The 18,772-nt window shown below is 42.0% G+C and overlaps 1 protein-coding gene and 1 long non-coding RNA gene across 10 annotated transcripts in view; one reads left to right on the forward strand and one right to left on the reverse strand.

Annotated features, from left to right (window-relative positions):
- Positions 1-18,772, reverse strand: part of LOC132379064 (collagen and calcium-binding EGF domain-containing protein 1-like) — a 244,161-nt gene that overhangs the window by 58,689 nt on the left and 166,700 nt on the right. For 4 of the 8 annotated variants that reach the window (XM_059946580.1, XM_059946583.1, XM_059946582.1 and 1 more), the window contains exon 11: positions 11,889-12,076. The exons of 2 other annotated variants lie outside the window; for them this stretch is intronic. In XM_059946580.1, coding sequence (XP_059802563.1) covers positions 11,889-12,076 — 188 coding nt within the window. Of the gene's footprint in view, positions 1-6,272; positions 12,077-15,823; positions 15,876-18,772 lie in introns of those variants that run through there. 2 more of the 8 variants (XM_059946584.1, XM_059946585.1) reach the window with 2 other exon arrangements.
- The window catches only part of LOC132379065 (uncharacterized), a 57,362-nt gene that overhangs the window by 22,524 nt on the left and 16,066 nt on the right, over positions 1-18,772 (forward strand). The window contains exons 2-3 of one of the 2 annotated variants that reach the window (XR_009507281.1): positions 4,465-4,536; positions 12,178-12,339. This is a non-coding gene — a long non-coding RNA (uncharacterized LOC132379065). The remainder of the gene's footprint in view (positions 1-4,464; positions 4,537-12,177; positions 12,340-18,772) is intronic. The other variant, XR_009507280.1, reaches the window with a different exon arrangement.

Consider the following 18,772-nt stretch of genomic DNA (forward strand, 5'->3'; position numbering starts at 1 on the left):
CTATTTTTGCAATGTATTGGCATCCATCAACTTTGGATCTCCTGCTTTGAGTCTTCAATAGCATTAAGGCAACTTACCACTACCTTCACAGAGACATTTAGAAATTAGCAATAAATCAGAATGAGAATCAGGTTTAATATCACTGGGATATGTTGTGAAATCTGTTGTTTTGCAGTACACTACAATAAAAAAAAACTATAATTTAAAACAAGAGATGTGTATATAGAATTAAATAAGTAGTGCAAAAAGAGAGGGAAAAATTACTGAGGTAGCATTCATGCATTCATTGTCCATTGGGAAATCTGATAGTGGAGGGGAAGAAGCTGTTCCTGAATGTTGAGAGTTTGTCTTCAGGCTCCTATACCTTCTCCTTGATGGTAGCAGTGAGAAGAGGGTATATCTTGGGTTGTGAGAGTCCTTAATGGTGTATGCCACCTTTTTGAAGCATCGCCTTTTGAAGATGTCCTCGATGTTGGAGAGGTGAGTGCCTATGATGGACTACTAAGTTTGCAACTTTCTGCAGCTTTTTTCTGACCTTGTGCAGTGGTCCCTCCACACCAGACAGTGATGCAACCAGTTATAATGCTCTCCACTGTATACCTGCAGAAATTTTGTGAGAGCCTTTGGTGAAATACCAAGTCCCCTCAAACTTCTAATAAAATTGCATCAATCGGTTGTGCCCAGAATAGATCTTCACAGATGTTGACACCCAAGAACTTGAAACTGCTCACCCTTTCCACTGCTGATCCCTCAATGAGAACTTGTGTGTGTTCCTTTGACTTCCCCTTCCTGAAGTCCACTGTCAATTCCTTGGTCTTACTGACATTGAGTGCAAGGTTGTTGTTATGATCTATCTCACTCCTGTATGCCTCCTTGTCACCATCTCAAATTCTGCCAACAATAGTTTCATCAGCAAATTTATAGATGGCATTTGAGCTGTGCCTAGCCACAGTTCTCAATTTTTATCCTTGTGTCTCAAATTTTTTTTAATAATTGAGGAGTTTAAAGAAACTAAGAAGGAGCCCAATAATTTTACTCCCAGCAGAGTTTTCAGTTGTGCGGTGTCTGAAGATTGCTTTTCAACTCTTGAAGACTCCAAGGCCATTTCCCAAGTACAGGCACCTCCCTTCCTTCTATAACTCTTGAGTATCAAGGTGCTGAAATTAAAGTTATCATCTATAAACATACAAAACTCATATCTCAAGTCACATGTATGTTTTGCAGAGCATTACCTATGTGCCAATTTTATTCCATTTTAAAAATACTTTTCAATGAATCCCATTCACTTTCTTGTTATTTAGTTGTTTATTTATTCAAACTCTCCACCTCTGCTGCTCCCCTTGCTTTGGTATTATTTGCACATTTAGCATGTTTTTTCACCACCCTGACTGATAACATAATACCATAGAATATGGAAACTTGTAATAAACAGGGCAAGTTTGGAAAACTCAATGGACTGTGCAGCATTCTTGGATGACATAGAAACAGGATAATACAAACGTACTTCAGGTCAGTGACTGTGCCCAGCAGGACTTTGATTGAAAATGCTGTTTTTCTCCTTTGATCTGATGTATTTCATTAAGTTTGGTTATTACACAAGCAGAGCTCTTTCTAACTCTATATTGTACTTCAGAATCTTCAGGCAAGTGAGACTGTGGTTTCATAGCTCAGTGTTAATCTCTCGGCCTGACTGCCACGTCAGGCTTCAAGTCTACGATAAAATGGTGAATTAGGAGAGCGTTGTCTTCTTCCCCTCTCCCCTCTATCCTCTTCCTCTACCTCATCATCCCTTCCTCCCCTGCTCTCTCTAACCTCGCCCATTTCCAATGATACTCTCCCTTTAATCCATCCCCTTCCCCTTCCCTTCTTCTCTCCCCACATTTCTCTGCTAATCCCTTCATCTCCCCTTTCACCCTCACCCTTCCTCCCTATCCCCCACCTCCCCTTTCTTTCTCCCTCTCTCCAACCCTTTTCCACCCCTCCAGTCTCCCCCTCTCTGTTGTCCCTCCTTTTCCCTCTATCTCTCTCCCCTTGCCTTTCTTTCTTCCTCTTCCCTTCTCCCACACTCCTACCTCTCTGTCACACATGTATTATCGTCACATATGTGGAAGTTCAGTAAAAAACTTGTTTTGCATGTCATTCGTATAGATCAGTTCAATACAACAGTGCATTGAATGAATACAAGGAAAAGCAATAACAGAATGTGGAATAGCGTTATGGTTACAGAGAAAGTGCAGGCAGACAAGAGGTGCAAAGGCCATATCGAGGTCCAGAGTCTTCCTTATTGTTCTAGGAGACCATTCAATAATTTATAACAATGGGATAGAAGCTGTCATTGAGCCTGGTGCTATCTTCCATCCAATAGGATGGGTCTCAAATTATGCTGACTGCTTTACTGAGACAGTGGGAAGTGTGGACAGGGTCCCTGGAGGGGAGGCTGCTTCCTGTGATGAGCTGAGCTGTGTCCACAAATCTCTTCAGTTTCTTGCATTCTTGGCACAACAGTACCAAGCCGGGAAAGTTTTCTATGGTGAATTGATAGAAATTTGTGGGGTAAACAAGTATTATGACCATTCCTTTAAAGGAATTTACAGAACGTTGGCCTTCATGTGAACCTGTGGAGATGGTCATTGTAAACTTCTGTGACAACTGACGCAGGATAACATCAGAGCCGACATTCCAAGTGTGTTCCTCATGACATTCTCACTGTGCTTGAGTCTCAGGAATGTTCTTCAGTGGCCTACTAAAGGAGCAAAGCCATCTCGCTGGGATTCTGTAGCGGGGCAACATCCAATTTGCAGCTGGAATGCTCTCTCGTGTAGTGTTTTGCGCTTGCTTTACAGCGCCAGCAATCATTGAACGGGATTTAATTTCCAACGATGCCTGTAAGGAGTTTGTACATTCTCCCCATGACTGTGTGGGTTTCCTCTGTGTGCTCTCATTTCCCCTCACATTCCAAAGGCTTGTTAAGATTAGTGGGTTGTGAGTATGCTATAGCAGGACTTGCAGGCTGTCCCCAACGTAATCCTCGCTGATTTGATTTGACACAATTGACACATCTCACTGTACTTTGATGTAAGCGTGACAAGTAACGCTTATCTTTATAAATTCACACATGACTACTTGGCCAAGTGTGGGTAATTCATGATGAAAAGGACACCAAGAGATGAGATCTAGACCCTTAAAATAAAAACAAATTTGAAGTTCAGATGGATATTCAGTGATAAGGCAGCAGGTCTAAAGCAAGAATTCACACTGGAAAATGAACCGTCATTCACACCATGGAGAAGATGTAACAATAAGTTGTTACATTTATTAATAACTTTAGGAAAAATGGCAGAGAGCTTTCTGGTGAAAAATGGATCGAGACTTGCAAGCAGATATGCAAAGGTAGATAAAACTCCTTTGAAAAATGTTCCATTTCCAAAATTTGTCAGCCATGGAATGTAACAGGGCTGAGTAATACAGATTGTGATGCAGATTGATCTGATGGTGTTTCTGCTTGAATGAACACTGACAGTTCTGTATCTCCATCCCACCGGACTAACTTTATTAACCTCTTTCGCAAATCGAATGAACTGATCAGACTTCATTCCCGTGTATTCAGAGGAGCAGATTGATGAGGTACCCCGACCATTCTCTTTTTGACAATTTTTTTATTGCTATTTCATGATTTCTCACTTTTACTGTGAGTGAACATGTAAAAACATGTATGTATATGTGAGTTCACAGAATTGAAATCTGTACAAGAGTGTTTATATAGTGCTTGCATGTGTACAGACATGTATGTACAGTATAGAAAGGTAAAGTAAACTTGATTTTATATTATTTTAGAGCTTCCAAAAGTTCTGTGCAGACAGTTAATTATTTGGAAATATTGACATTGTTAAAGATGAAAAGGCCACAGTCAATTTGTAAACGGTAGGGTCCCACTTACTGTACAGGAATGAAATTAAGACAAATCTTGTTTGGTTATGTTATTGAGAAATTATTTTTTGCAAAGGCTCGAGGGAGAACGCTCCACCCTCCCCCTAGATTCAGCTCTTCAAATCAGTACCATGGGTTCTGCTGGGGCCACCTTTTCACACTTTGTCTGGAAGATTGTTCTTATGACAATGTGGGACCCTCAACATGTGCATTGGACAGCTTGCCTAGATTCTTTGTACTCACGTGATTGGAATTAGACTTGAATCCCCAAGCTGCTTTCACTAACAACACAGCCACAACACCTGGATATATTGTTGTCATGGATTAGCATTATACAAGCGTGAACACCAATTAGACATTCTGGGTGTGTCAGTATCAGAGAGCACATGATAGCTGGCCTTGACATTTTTAAGTCATATTTTCTGACATTATTTATCTTACTTGTCAATTAATTGAAAAAGAAACTGAGCCAATTTGGGAAACCAATATTTCTTTGAGAAAGTTTGATCATGTGGATAACCAGATGCTTTTTTGCAGGGCTGAAATGGCTAACATGAAGGAACATAGTTTTTAAGGTGCTTGGAAATAGGTACCGAGAGAACGTCAGGGGTAAGTTTTTCACACAGAGAGTTCTGGGTGCGTGGAATGCACTGCTGGCGGCAACAGGGTCTTTTTAAAGCCTCTTAGGTACATGGAGCTTAGAAAAATAGAGGGCTAGGCGCTAGGGAAGTTCTAGGTATTTTCTAGGGTAGGTTACATGGTTGGCACAAGATTGTGAGCTGAAGGGTCTGTAATGTGCTGTAAATTTTTATGTTCTATGCTAAAATAAGATGCTTCAGCCTCACAGGGGGTATAACAAAAGTGACTGCTTATATGGATATTTATCACAATAAGTGTACACATTAGACTTAATGCTATATATTGTATCAAACTTTTGAAAATGTTAACCAAATGGCATGTTGAACTGAATTAGGGGTGTGCTAGATTTGCGATTTAGATTTGGCCTTGATTCTATCAGCTCTTATATCTAAACAGTTGGGTATCTTTTCACATCAAAGTACAATGTCAGGCACTGTCTAGTGCCTATGTAGTGAACTTTGGCAAAGTCTCCTCATTAACCCACAAGACTGCTAGGTCAGCAGGGGAATAGGAACACCATCACCTGTAGGTTCTCCTCCAAGTGAAATCACAAACCATACTGAATTGGACGTGTACGTTTGCTCTTACATTGTCTCTGGATCTGAATCCTACCACCACATGCTTAACAATATCTTAATCATACAAAAGAATGTTTACCTAACAGTACTAAACAGTTTTAAATGATAGGTCTTGCAAGGTGATGGCTGATCCCATTTATAGTATGTGACCGGATTAACAATTTATACCGAAAATAACCTTTGGAAAATAATTCCTTACATGCAATGCAGTGAGATAGTGAAACAGTGCAGCTCGGGTATCAATGTGATAACAGGGCAACTGAGAAAGGTACTTTCATCACCCGGGGTGGGGGGGGGGTGGGGTCTAAAATTTGCTGCCTAAGAGAGTAGTGTGGGATTCAACCTTGTACCATTTATATAAAGAAAAATCAGTAAAAATTTAATGAACTATCAATGCCAAAGCTGTCGACCAAGAAGTGGTATTAGTGTCAATAAAGGTTTCTTTTGAGACAGCATTGAGACGTTGCACCAAATGGTCTCGTTTAGTGCTGTCAACTTCATAGCTATAATGACGGTAGTCAAATATTTTTACTTGTAGTTTTGGGTGATGCATTTGGAAGGAAATCCCCTTCCCTAGTTTTAACCACATTTAGATGCAATGTTCTGCCCACTATTCAATGCAAAACTTGCCCATTGAAGATCCTCGATCAAAAAGCATACTGTCAATGAGCTGAACCACAAGACACATCACAGTCTGAGCTGGTCCCATTGGTCAGTGTGGACACTGAAGCACTCCCACCCTCCCACATTCTGATTTGCGATGCTGAGTCCATTGCAGCATCTTGTTGCTGCCCAGAGTGGGTCTATAACTACTTATTATTCAGGATGGAAGTGATAGTGAAAGTTGTAAAGAGTATACAGTAATTCTCTGATGCTTTTCTGTTCCTCTTCCTTCTTCTCCCAACTTGGAGTCTCAGGGAAATGATTGTAATTCAAGAATGTTCAAATGAACTCAACAGGCACAAAAGAGGATGATACACAAATAATTTCTGAACAGATATATAGAACATTGAACATCATGGCACAGCAGGGGCCTTCGACCTTCTAGCCTTCTATAAGATCAACCTAGCCCTTTCCTCCCACATGGCCTTCCTTCTTTATCGAATATAGTGCAAAGATACAAAAATACCTGAGTATGTTTTTCATTCTGTAAGTACACAGATGCATATTCAAACAAAAAGATTCCTTAGAACCTGAGATACAAATGATCTTAAAGCATTACATAAAGGACAAGGACAATCACCTGTATATTTTACAGGAAAACAGTTACAAATTTGTATCATAAACATAACATCCATTGCAAAATCTTTATAAGATATAGCACATTGTCAGTGATATCTCCTACAATCATTTGATAATTATGAGATATTATTTACAGTATGTACAAGGTGAGAGGCAGGTCTGAAGCTAAAGTTGCACAGTGGCAAAAGAAACTAAACAAATTATTGGCATAGCAATTTTTATACTAAGTATTGACCCAGAAGTCTGACCAGAAATCTTGACAACAGAAATCAAGAGAAGATACTGGTCTAAAATAGAATGCAGGCTGTGTGCTTCTGTTATTGAAAAAAGCTGTCTGTATTAGTAGAAAATGGTTCACCTAGAGGATGTAGCAAATAATGTTGACATTTTGTTGTTGATCTGGTTGATGGAACTGATCACGTCTGCAGAGGATGCAAAGGTAAGAGGAGGAGCAGGTAGTAGGTGTTGAGGAACAGAGAGTCTGCAGAGGAACCTCAATAGATTTGGAAAATGGGCAAAGAAGTGGCAGATGGAATACAATGTAGGGAAATGAATGGTCATGAACTTTGGTGGAAGGAATGTAGACATAGACTATTTTCTAAATGATGAGCAAATTCAGAAATCAGAGAAGCAAAGGTACTCGGGAGTTGAATCAGTAGTAATGAAGGCAAATGTAAAGTTAGTATTTATTTTGAGAGGAATAGAATATAAAAGCGAGGGTGTAATTCCAAGGCTTTATGAAGCATTGGTTTGCCTGCAGTTGGAATACGGTGAGCAGTTTTGAGCTTCTTATCTAATAAAGGATGTACTGACAATGGACAGGGGCCCAGAGGATTACCCTGGGATCAAAAGGGTTAATGTATGAGGAGCACTTGATGGCTGTGGGCCTGTACTTGCTGGAGTTTAGAAGAAAGGGCGGGGGGGGGCGGATCTCACTGAAACCTGTTGAATATTGAAATGCCTAGACAGAGTGGATGTGGAGAGGATGTTTCCTATAGTGGGAAAGTGTGCGACCAGAGAGCACAGCCTCAGAATACGAGGAAGTCCCTTTAGTACAGAGATGAGGAGGAATTTCTTTAGTCAGAGAGTAGTGAACTTGTGGAATTCATTGCCACAGATGGCTGTGGAGGCCAAGTCATTAGGTGTATTTATAGCGGAGGCTGATGGGTTCTTGATTAGTAAGAATATCAAAGGTTAGGGGAGAAGGCAGGAGAATGGGGTTGAGAGGGATAATAAATCTGCTGCGATAAAGCTATGGTGGAGCAGACTTGATTGGCCAGATGAACTAATTCTGCTTCTATGTCTTAAGGTCTTATGGGTCAGTCTGCACAGTAGCTCAATGGACTGCAAGCGCTTTCCTTAGCCTTCGGCAGAACTGCGGGCAGCTGTGCGCAGTTTAATAAACACACACAGGTTTCCCTTTTTATCTGCTTTATTAAATAGGCCAGCTTGTTTTGTTTAAAGGAGTATGCTGTCACTTGAGTGCCTTGGCTACTGAGAAGCAAGAATCCACGCACAGCTTTTAAACTCAGTATCAGGTGGTCGGCAAACTGTCTTGTAAATTATCCAGGTAAACTTCATATAAATCCCTTTGCATTTACAGTGCCCTATAAAATGTTACAACGTGCCTGCACAACAAATTAAATGTGAAGTGCAGCTGCAATGGCAAATATTGAAACGGAAGTGAAATTAAAAACTCCAAAAAGGAGGAAGTAAGACATTAGCAGTCCAGTGTCGACATGGAGATTTGAAGGACCTTCTTTTGGGCTGTAACAATTCTACGTATACCTTACAAAGAAACATTCACACACAAATTTGTGAAAAAATTGCCTGTTATGTGCACAGTAAATAATCTCGTTAAAGTGGATGTATAGTGTAAGTAATTTGTAGGCAGCATGTCCCCAATACAACTCACACAAAATGGTGGAGGAACTCAGCAGACCAGGTAGCGTCAATGGAAAAAAGTACAGTCAACATTTTGGGCCGAGACCATTCAGCAGGACTCCAATACCATGTCATTAGCAAGGGATAGTAGATATGAAATCAAAACCGACCAATGCATGGATAATAGTGCAAATCATGGGGGATGATTTTAACCTATGCACTCTAATTTTCACACTTAAACATTTAAAAAGCAAATATTGGAGATGCTGAGAATTTGCAAAAGAAACAGCAGGTGGGGCAGTATCTTGAGAGAGAAAAGCAGAATCAATTTTTCTGGTCCAAAATTTCACTTGAGCTCAGGTGTTTGCTCTCTCATGTTATTTAAGACATTTTAATCAATTTGTGATAAATTAGGGAAACAAAGCTAGCAGAGAAAAAAAAATTCATGCTAGGTATTAAGATCAGGACTAAACCGTATTAAAAGGTTTCAGTCTTGGATTCTGTCAGGGCGTCTCATTGGAAATTTGAAATATAGCAGCGCTGCAGACTGTAACATCGGAACAGTGACCTGTTCCCCCCCCCCCCCACTTGCTGTGGAAGGAGTGATACCTCTCTCCCCCTCATTAGTGAGAGGGAGAGAGCCTGTGGGATGTCAAACTTTAGGGACGAGCAGTGGTTTTTGACCACAGACCAGTGGTCTGTAGCTTGTGGCCTCTGGAGGCTTGCTAATGCTCGGTGGGTGGTGGTGGGGGCTGATGCTTTCTGCTGGAATAAGTGGGAGGAGGGGAACGGGGAGGATCGATGCTTTGCTGCTGCTTGTGTGTGGGAGGGAAGGGAGCATTTGGGGTTCTAACATTTTCCTGTCATTCATTCTTTGGGGTTTTTCTTCTGTTTCATGGATGTCTGTGGAGAGTAAGAATTTCAGGTTGTGTACTGTACACATTCTCTGATATTAAATGGAACCATTGAACTATTGGTCATACGCTTGAAGGGAAATAAATAAGTTTTATGGGGGGGTTGAGGTACTGAGACGTGGATCTAAGCTGGACAATTCATCCAACAACACAAACATGAGAGATTCTGCAGATGCTAGAAATTCAGAAGAACAAACACAAATGCTGGAGGGACTTAGCAAGTCAGGTGGCATCTATGGAGAGGAATGAACAATGGGTGTTTTGGGCCAAGGCCCTTCATCAGGGCTTATTTGGTAACCATATAACCATGTAACAATTACAGCATGGAAACAGTCCTTCTAGTCCATGCTGACACTTACACTCACCTAGTCCCACTGGCCTGCACTCAGCCCATAACTCTCCATTCCTTTTCTGTCCATATACCTATCCAATTTTACTTTAGATGACAATACCGAACCTGCTTCTACCACTTCTACTGGAATCTCATTCCACACAGCTACTACTCTCTGAGCAAAGAAATTCCTCCTCGTGTTACCCTTAAACTTTTGCCCCCTAACTCTCAAATCATGAGGTAGGAATGATCAGTACTGGGTAAGGGAACTGGTGGGAGCTCTGTGGAGTTAATGCTCCCGAGAGGGGTCCTTTTCAAGGAGTTTATAAGAGGGGGTGTCTGAGAATTGCCGCCAGGCCTCAGCAAGGTAGGAGTCAGTCCCCCGGACCACAATGATATCCCACATGTCTGCGGGTTTGATAGCGAGGTTGGGATTGGTGGGGAGAGAGTGGAGGGCAGTGGGTTTCGGTCTGAAGACCCGACTGTTTATTCCTCTTCATGAGTGATGCCTAACATGCTGAGTTCCTCCAGCATTTTGTGTTTGTTCAGTTCATTCAGTAAAACCATGGACTCCTTTGTGATTCCCTAAAACCACCGATAACTATAATCAGTGGCTGTTCAGTCCTGAGATCATTTCAACCTCACTCTCTCTGCTCACCACAGGGAAAGTACATTAAATGATTCCAAGATGTCTGTTTTAAATAAAAGGACCATTCATTGTTGTGGCACCATTTAAATGTAGGCCTACACTGCAAGGAGTAGTTGAAAGAAGTCCAGTCATTCAGCAATTGCCATTTAGCCACGTAAGATGATGTTCAACCTCTGGTAATGATGCAGGGTTTTTTTTAATGGACTCTCTTAATGGAGGAAAGAGAGGAAATTCCAGAGCTCTAGGGCCTTGGCAGCTGCATTGATTTGCTACTGGAAGGAAAGTTGGCAAAAAAAATACAAGGGCAGCTTTTCTTCTTGTAGTAATGATTCATGAGCTCAGAATATCCTGAAGCTTTTTTCTCAGCCTGAGAAGCCCTTTTGGATACTTTGCCCTTGCTGCAGGAAATGTAGTGTTCAATGAGCACTCAGAGAGACACCCGTAAATAGCAGTGTGATAATGACCAGGGAATCTGTCAGCAAGGTAGAGGTATGAGCATCATGTCATGCAGCTTTTAAAAGCATGAGAGGGATCAATTATTGATGGATAATGCAATGAACAATCTGCTGGAGGACCTCAGCAGATTGAGCAGTATCTGTGGGGAGGGTGGTAGGGCAAAGAACCTGCAGGGTTTCGACCTGAAACAGTGACAATTCCTTCTCTTTCCTCTTCCCCTCCCCACAGATGCTGCCTGAACCACTGTTTTTCCAGCAGGCTGTTAGAGTTCAGCATCTGCAGTCTCTTATGCCTCTAGGGTCAGACATCTTCTCTGAATATTGCTTTAAAATGTCTGCCTGCAAATGCCTATTTGGCCTTTGCAATGAGAGCCTCCTAACACAGAGGTGAGAGCGCTACCCACTCAGCTAAGGCTGGTATCAGCCAACGATCGGGGGCAGAGAGCAGCAGGAGTCATTTCCAACCAGCTTGTGGCAAAATAAAACTTCCAAGTGCTTCATCTGAACAGGATTAGATGGATGATGTGATCAAAGGCAGAAGATGTCGAGAAGGCTTTCAGTTGGAATCAGATCCAGGCTATTGAGCGAAACGTCTGCAGAAGAGAGGGTGGAAGGGAGATAGAGCTGGTCTTGCTAAATAAGGGCAGCACAGTAGCGTAGTGGTTAGTGTGAGGTTTCACCACACCAGTGATCTGGGTTCAATACCTGCCACGGACTGTAAGGAACTTGTACATTCTCCCTTTGACCACATGGGTTTCCTCCGGGTGCTCCAATTTCCTCCCACATCCCAAAGACTTATGAGTTAGTAGGTTCAATCACAAACAAATCCTAATGAAGGGCCACCGCCCAAAACGTCAAATGTACTCTTTTCCATAGATGCTGAGTTCCTTTGACATTCTGTGTGTGTTGCCTGGGTTAGTAGGTTAATTGATCACATGGGTGTAATTGGGCAGAGTGGGCTCATTGGACCAGAAGGGGCTGTAATGATGCTGTATCCTTAAATAAAATAAAGAGGGAGAAGGTTTCTAACTATTGAGGTAAGCAACGGAGGGCAGAGTGATTACAGACAGGATCACCAGTGGGATTGAATGTGTAGCAGAAGAATTCAGCTTTCCACCTTGGAAACAAACAAACACCAGCTATATAAAATATCAATTTATATACTGTAAGTAGTTCATGGCACAATCCGTGGAGATTGATTGATCTGACCAAGTCTTATAAGAATACGAGACAAAGGCGTGTTCATTAGAGCAGGGAAGATCCAGTCACCTGTTGCTACTGGCAGACTCTGTGGAAAACATCTCCTCCTGCCCTGATCCCATGTCTTGTGCATCCAGGGGCAGAGTGTCAAGAGTGATGCCCCGTCGCTCGCCAAATACTTGTTCCTGCAGTTCGATTATATCATGTCTGATGTCAGCCATCATCAGTAGGAGGAAATCAAATGATCCAGGGGGACCCTGAAAAATAGATTTATCCAATAACATTCAATGATCAATTTTCACAGCAACACCCTGCTTTTCTGTTTACTGAAGTGAGTGGTTTATTCTTTCTATTTCAGATCTTAAAAGTGCAGGTTTATTCTTGATGTGTGGCAGAAACTTCCACGCAGGAGAAGGGATTTCTTCGTATCTGTGAGTTGAGTGAGATAAGGAACAGAGTTTGGAGCCAGCAAAGCAAATGAGGATGAGCGAGACCAAAATATCCGTCATACAGCGTGAAAGTAGGTAATTCTATTGTGCATTAAATTATAGTTGAATTCGCACTGACAATGTTTAGATCAAGTGTTCAAAGTTCAAAGTAAATTTATTATCAAAGTACATATATAACATGTCACCATATACTACCTTGAGATACATTTTACTAAAAGTCACGCCCCTGATCCTTGACTCTCCAATCTACAGAAATACTTTCCCTTCCTATCTTATCAGATTCCCTTAAAGTTGTTATTTAAATTCAAGACTGCATATTGTCATTCATCATTGGGCCCTCTGTTGGTCAGGGTTGACCATGGACGTTGTGTCCTAGTTGTCTACGTGAAACACGAGCTGTGGTAAACTATGTATACCTGTCTGGACACGCCCCTCTGCTGACTGCTCCTGTGGCTCCTCCCACAGACCCCTGTATAAAGGCGGTTGGAGGCACAGCTCCCCACCCTCCCCCCACCCCCCCCAGTCTCCGAGATGCTGTGCTCGATTTTGCTGCTAATAAAAGCCTATCGTTCACCTCCCGTCTCCGAGAGTTATTGATGGTGCATCACAAGCCTGGGCTGTAATATATGGAGAGCAAGCTGTTGCACATGCAGCAAGTTCCCTCTCTCCACACAGCTGATGAATCCAAAGGAATGGCAGGGATCAACACAATCTGGCACCAGCAGCATCGCAGGAGTTGCCATCAGTGTTGAGTTCAATGTTGGACTGCCTTAGGGACTCCAGCTCCAGATATTTCCTGGGAGATTGCAACCGAAGCCTTCCCCATGAGTGGGTATAGCTGCAAGGCAGTGGAGGTTTGAGATCAGAGTTTTCCTTCTCCTAGATGAGCTGCCAACCACTGCTGATGAGCCCCATCCGGCCGAAGTGACTGGTTTTAATGCGCCAGTAACCAGCCTTTGCCCTTTTCCTTGTCAGGCTAGGAGCTGGACTTAGTTGTCAGAGGCTATTTGAGATGCCCGACATTGGGAGCATTTAATAAGTACTGTAGTGGGATTTTATCTCCGCTACCTTCTTCCGCTATGACAACCTTAAGTACACAACCATTGCACAAAGAGAGTAAAATGATAGTTCACTCTGTATCTGATACCACATAAAAAACACAAATAGCATAAAGAACACATTAAGTATAAATACATAAGATTAGCTTATAAAAATAAACTGTTTATACATCGAATGACGCTAGGTACATAAGGTGACAGGAAATGATAAAGTGATAGTGGTGGGGTGGGTTACTGGGTGGAGATGTTGATCAGCTTGATGGCCTGGGGTACAGTAAGTAACTGTTTTTGTGTCTGGTGGTCCTGACGTGGATGCTGTGTAGCCTTTTCCCTGATGGGAGTGGGACCAACAGTCCACGTGCAGGGTGGATGGGATCCTTCATGATACTGCTGGCCTTTTCCGGCACTTTTCTGTATGTATGTCCTTGGTGAAGGGTAGGCTGGTGCCGGTGGGCTGTTTTAAATATCCATTTTAGAGCCCTACTATCTACCGCAGTACAGTTTTCAAACCACATGGTGAAGCATGTTAGGATAGTGAACATCCTAGAATGATGCTAAATCATTCTAAGTTTCCAGGAATATTTAGGTTTGTCCAAGCAATGGTGGATTGTGCTCACTTCTTTTATTTTCTAATCAGAAATGTATTTAACCACATTTGGACTCCTACTTAGCCATGCACTGTCAGTTGCAAATATTGGACAGCATTTCAGCTTACGCTCAGTGGCCACTTAATTAGGTGCACCTGTGCACCTGCTCGTGAATGCAAATCTTTAATCAGCCAATCACCTGGCAGCAACTCAGTGCATAAAAGCATGCAGACATGGTCATGAGGTTCAGTTGTTGTTCCGACCAAACATCAGGATGGGGGAAGAAATGTGGTCGAAGTGACTTTGACCGTGGAATGATGGAATGAAACAGCAATTACGTTCATTGAGCATGTGATGTCACTGCCACCAAATAATTAAGATGTCATACTTAAAGCCTCTGTCTATGTGTGGTGTATTGAGTACTTACTTTCACACATAGCTCATACTCAGAAGCCTGACCTTCCTTTGTGCTACTTGTTTCAAAATACCATTTCTGTTGTTGCTTTATCTCCATGCTTTTGTAGACTTCCTGTGTTGAAGTTAAAGGCACTTGTGCATGACAATAATCTATGATGTGTAACATCAAAGTTGCATTAAACTGGAGAGAACACAAAGTATTTCCAGGTGCAGCAGCTGTCGCCTTTGTGTCAATGTTGTTGAGACCGCAGAAAAGTCTTCTGCTTTTGGTGCAGAATCACGCAACTCTGTACACGGGTATCATTTGCCATCTCTAGGTAAAGTAAACCGTGTAAAATGCTGGAAGCTCTCAGTGGGTCTCATGACATCGATGAGGTTCTTTAAGTGTGGAATCTTCAGTAGAATGGAATTGCATGAAAGGTCTCTCTCTCACTCACACACTCACACAATACAATGCAGTAATACTCATGTGTCATATTGACAATATGCATTCGGCACTCCACACACTTAACCCACATCGTGCATGTGCATGCTCTATTAAAACTAGAATGACAGGCACAGCGCTTAAATGAACAAGAGACGACAGTTAAAAGGCAGATTCTGGACAGCTCCGGATGTAGCTCAGCTAAGTGTGGGCAGGTGAGACTGTGGTAGGCAGATGAATACAACTCTGTTCAACCCAACACTCTTCTGAGACTGTTCACCTATTACCATCTGATCTGAGCTTCATACAAAAGCTCCATGATTTGGAGTCATCCTCTGGAGCAAAAGAATAACAGCAGCAACAGGCACTCATCCTCTTTAACTTGTCTCAGCGTCTAATTAAATGACTGATTTGTATCTCTCATAACAGAATAATTTTTAAAAAACTAATGCAAGATTAAAGATTCAAGATTCAATTGTTATTATTTAAAATAAAGAATTAATTGTTCTTTGTCCTTGTGATTACTTCTACCGTGACCCTAATTTGACCTCCTTGTGAAAGTTTGCTTAATAAATAGTTTCTGAATGATGAGTCACAATTTCCATTCTAAAGTGATTATTAAGGATTTCAAAGGTTACAGGGAGAAGGCAGAAGAATGAGGGTGAGAGGATTAATAAATCAGCCATGATGGAATAGTGAGCAGACTTGATGGGCTGAATATCCTAATTCTGCTCCTATGTCCTATGGACTAATTGTCTTATGGTCAGGTAGCATCTGTGAAAAGAGAAACAGTTAACGTTTTATATCTGAGACTGTTCTTCAGATGCTGTCTGATCTGCTGAGTGTTTCCAATATTTTTGTTTGTATTTCACATTTCCCGTATCTGCTGTTTTTTTTGATTCCCATTACGCACCATCCCTGATGTAACAAAATGAATCAAACAACTTGATCGGCGTGTCATTAAAATTAAATATGATACTGAGAATTACATTGATCTGTTAGGGTTACGTCGTTTGATGTTGGCAGCTACGTCATGAGAAAAAGATGGTAGTTGATTCTTACTCAAAGTATCTGGGATGAATTTAAATACTTCACCTATTTCCTTAGTGGCTCGACAGACACTAAAGAACAGAAATAAGCATAACCAACTTTGCAATAAATATAAGAGAAGCTCAGGGAGATTCAGGTGGCCCTCGACAGGCTCCAACAAGGTCCCGTTACCGTGACCACAGCAACAGTTCACAAATCAGCAGAGTCTGCGATTTGCTCCCACCTGGCAGAAGAGGCTTAGAGCAGTCAGCAAGTGCATCCCACTGGTCTACAAATACTTGATTGTACATACAGGCTGTACATAAAATGGGTATTCACAGACTGAAGAGGGCTTACGTTAAGTTTAAGAACATAAAATGAGACAGAATTAGATCTGTCGGTCTCTAGTGCCTGCTTTACCATTCAAACACATCAAAGATGAGCCTTTACCCTTAGTGCCATTTTCATGCGCAGGTCATACATCCCTTGATTCATATTTATTGTGACATAGGAGGCCATTCAGCCCATTGAGTCTATGCAGCACACTCAGAAAAATCTGATCCATTTTCCCGTCGACTCCCTTCAGATTCTACCACAAATGCCAGGAATAATTTGAGGCTGTCAATTAACATACCAGCCTGCGTGTCTTTGGGATGTGGGAGAAAACAGGAGAAGCCCCATGCTGCTGTGGAGAGAACATGCAAAGTCCATACAGTCACGGAGGTTGGGATTGAACCCTGGTTGTTGGAGTTGTGAAGTAACTCCTCTAAAGTTTGTGCTACTGAGCTACCCATTCATTCATATCTAAAACTCTGATACCCAAAAGCTTGGTCACAGAGGTGGATTCAAACAAATCTCCTAAAGGAGGAATACAAGATGGAGAGGTTTATTTAGAGAAGAATTAGGCCCATTGAAACTGCTTCACTACCCCATCATGACTGATTTAGTATCCATCGCAATCCCATTCTCCTGCTGTCTCCCTGTAATCTCCGCTTCCATTACTAATCAAGAACCTGGCAACCTCTGCTTTAAATATACCCACTGGCTTGGCCTCCAAGGCCCTCTGTGGCAATGAATTCCACAGATTCACCACCCTCTGGCTAAAGAAATTCTTCTTCATCTCTGTCCTAAAGGGAGGCTGTGCCCTCTGGTTCTAGACACCCCCACCATAGGAAACATTCTCTCCACAATTACGCTGTCTTGGCCTTTCAATATTCGCTAAGTTCCAATGAGATTCCCCCATTATTCTTCTAAACTCCAGCAAGTACAGGCCCGGAGCCATCAAACACCCCTCATACATTAACCCGTTCATTCACAGAATTATTTTTGTGAACCTCCTCAGGATGCTTTCCTATACTGAAACATCTTTTCTTAGATAAGGAGCCCAGATCTGCTCACAATACTCCACGTGCAGGCTCACCAATGCCTTGTAAAACCCAGCATTACATTTTTACTTTTACATTCTTGTCCACTTGAAGTGAACGCTAACATTGCATTTGCCTTCCTTACCACCAACTCACCCTTCAAGTTAACCTTCAGGGAATCCTGCACAAGGACTCCCAAGACCCTTTGCATCTCTGATTTCTGAATTTTCTCCCCATTTAGAAAATAGTCCATGCCTTTATTCCTTCTACCAATGTTTATGGAATACGGTAGAAGCAAGGTCAACTGTGTGTGTTAGAGCAAATAAACTTGGGGATGAGTAGATAGCTGAAGTGAGAGGTGCACAGAGATATCAAAGATAACAAGTGACAAGATCATACAGGGATCAGTCAGAAGGGTAAAGTTTTTAAATTCAGGGCACTAGTTCAGCAGAAGACAACAGTGGTCGTTTAGCAGGTGTAGCGGGAGGTGATGTGTTAGTGCTTAGGCAACAGAGTTTTGGATGAGCTGCAGTTTGCAGATAGTAAAGAGAGTTGCAGAAAAAAAAACCTTGGAATGACATCCAGGAATGGATGTTTCTAGAGGTTGTTAAGGCTTGGGCGAGGGTTTCAGCAGCTGGCAAGCTGAGACAGAGATGGGACAGAGTCGAATGCTGCAGAGGTCAGAACAGAAGGGCTTAGAGATGGTGTGAATATGTTCCCTGAAGCCAGTCTGAAGATGAAATATGACATCAAGATTGCAAAGAGTTTAGTTTTATTTCCGAGCTTTGCCAGGGTGAGCATTGCTGGAGGTGTAGAAGAACTTTCTTGTACTGGATTAAACCAGTAAAGGTTATTGTTCGTACTGATATTGATAGCTTTTATGTTTTTACTGATGACGATGGTTATACTTATTTATGCTTTTTAGGGTATGTTAAGCCTCTTTAGAAATACACGGAGCATTTACATTCATCCCAGATATTATGAAACACACTCCATCTGTTTCTCATAGAATAGCTCCTGGAATATTCCAATTTCAGTTTATTTCACTCGATGTTCCTTTCCTCGCTTATTCCCAGACTGACACTCAAAAGTTCCCCTGAAATCCGCTCCAAACTTAGGAAACACATTTTCGCACTTAGAGGGCAGAGGAGATGTCAGCTTAAAAGGCCATAACTGAGATTATTAGGCAAGAGTCGAGACAGTTATGTAAACATGAGGTGGAGTTAGAGAAATTAGGCACAATCCAGCTGGATAGCAGAATGGATCTTTCTATTCATCCATTTAGAGTCATAAAAGAAGACAGCACAGAAACAGGCCCTTCAGCCCATCTAGTCCATGCCAAATCCATTTAAACTGCCTACTCCCATCAAAATGCACCAGGATAGCCCTCCATAACCCTACCATCTATGTACCAATCCAAATTTCGCTTAAATGTTGAAATCGAGCTCGAATGCAGCACTTCTGCTGGCAGCTCATTCCACACTCTCACGACCTTCTGAGTGAAGAAGTTTCCCCTCCTGGTAAACTTGTCACCTTTCGCCCTTAACCCATGAACTCTGGTTGTAGCCATAGCACATTCATCAGAATGCGTTGCCATGGGAACTGCCAACATTTATTGCCCATCT

Source organism: Hypanus sabinus, chromosome 21, assembly GCF_030144855.1.
Source record: "Hypanus sabinus isolate sHypSab1 chromosome 21, sHypSab1.hap1, whole genome shotgun sequence".
Lineage (NCBI taxonomy): Eukaryota > Metazoa > Chordata > Chondrichthyes > Myliobatiformes > Dasyatidae > Hypanus > Hypanus sabinus.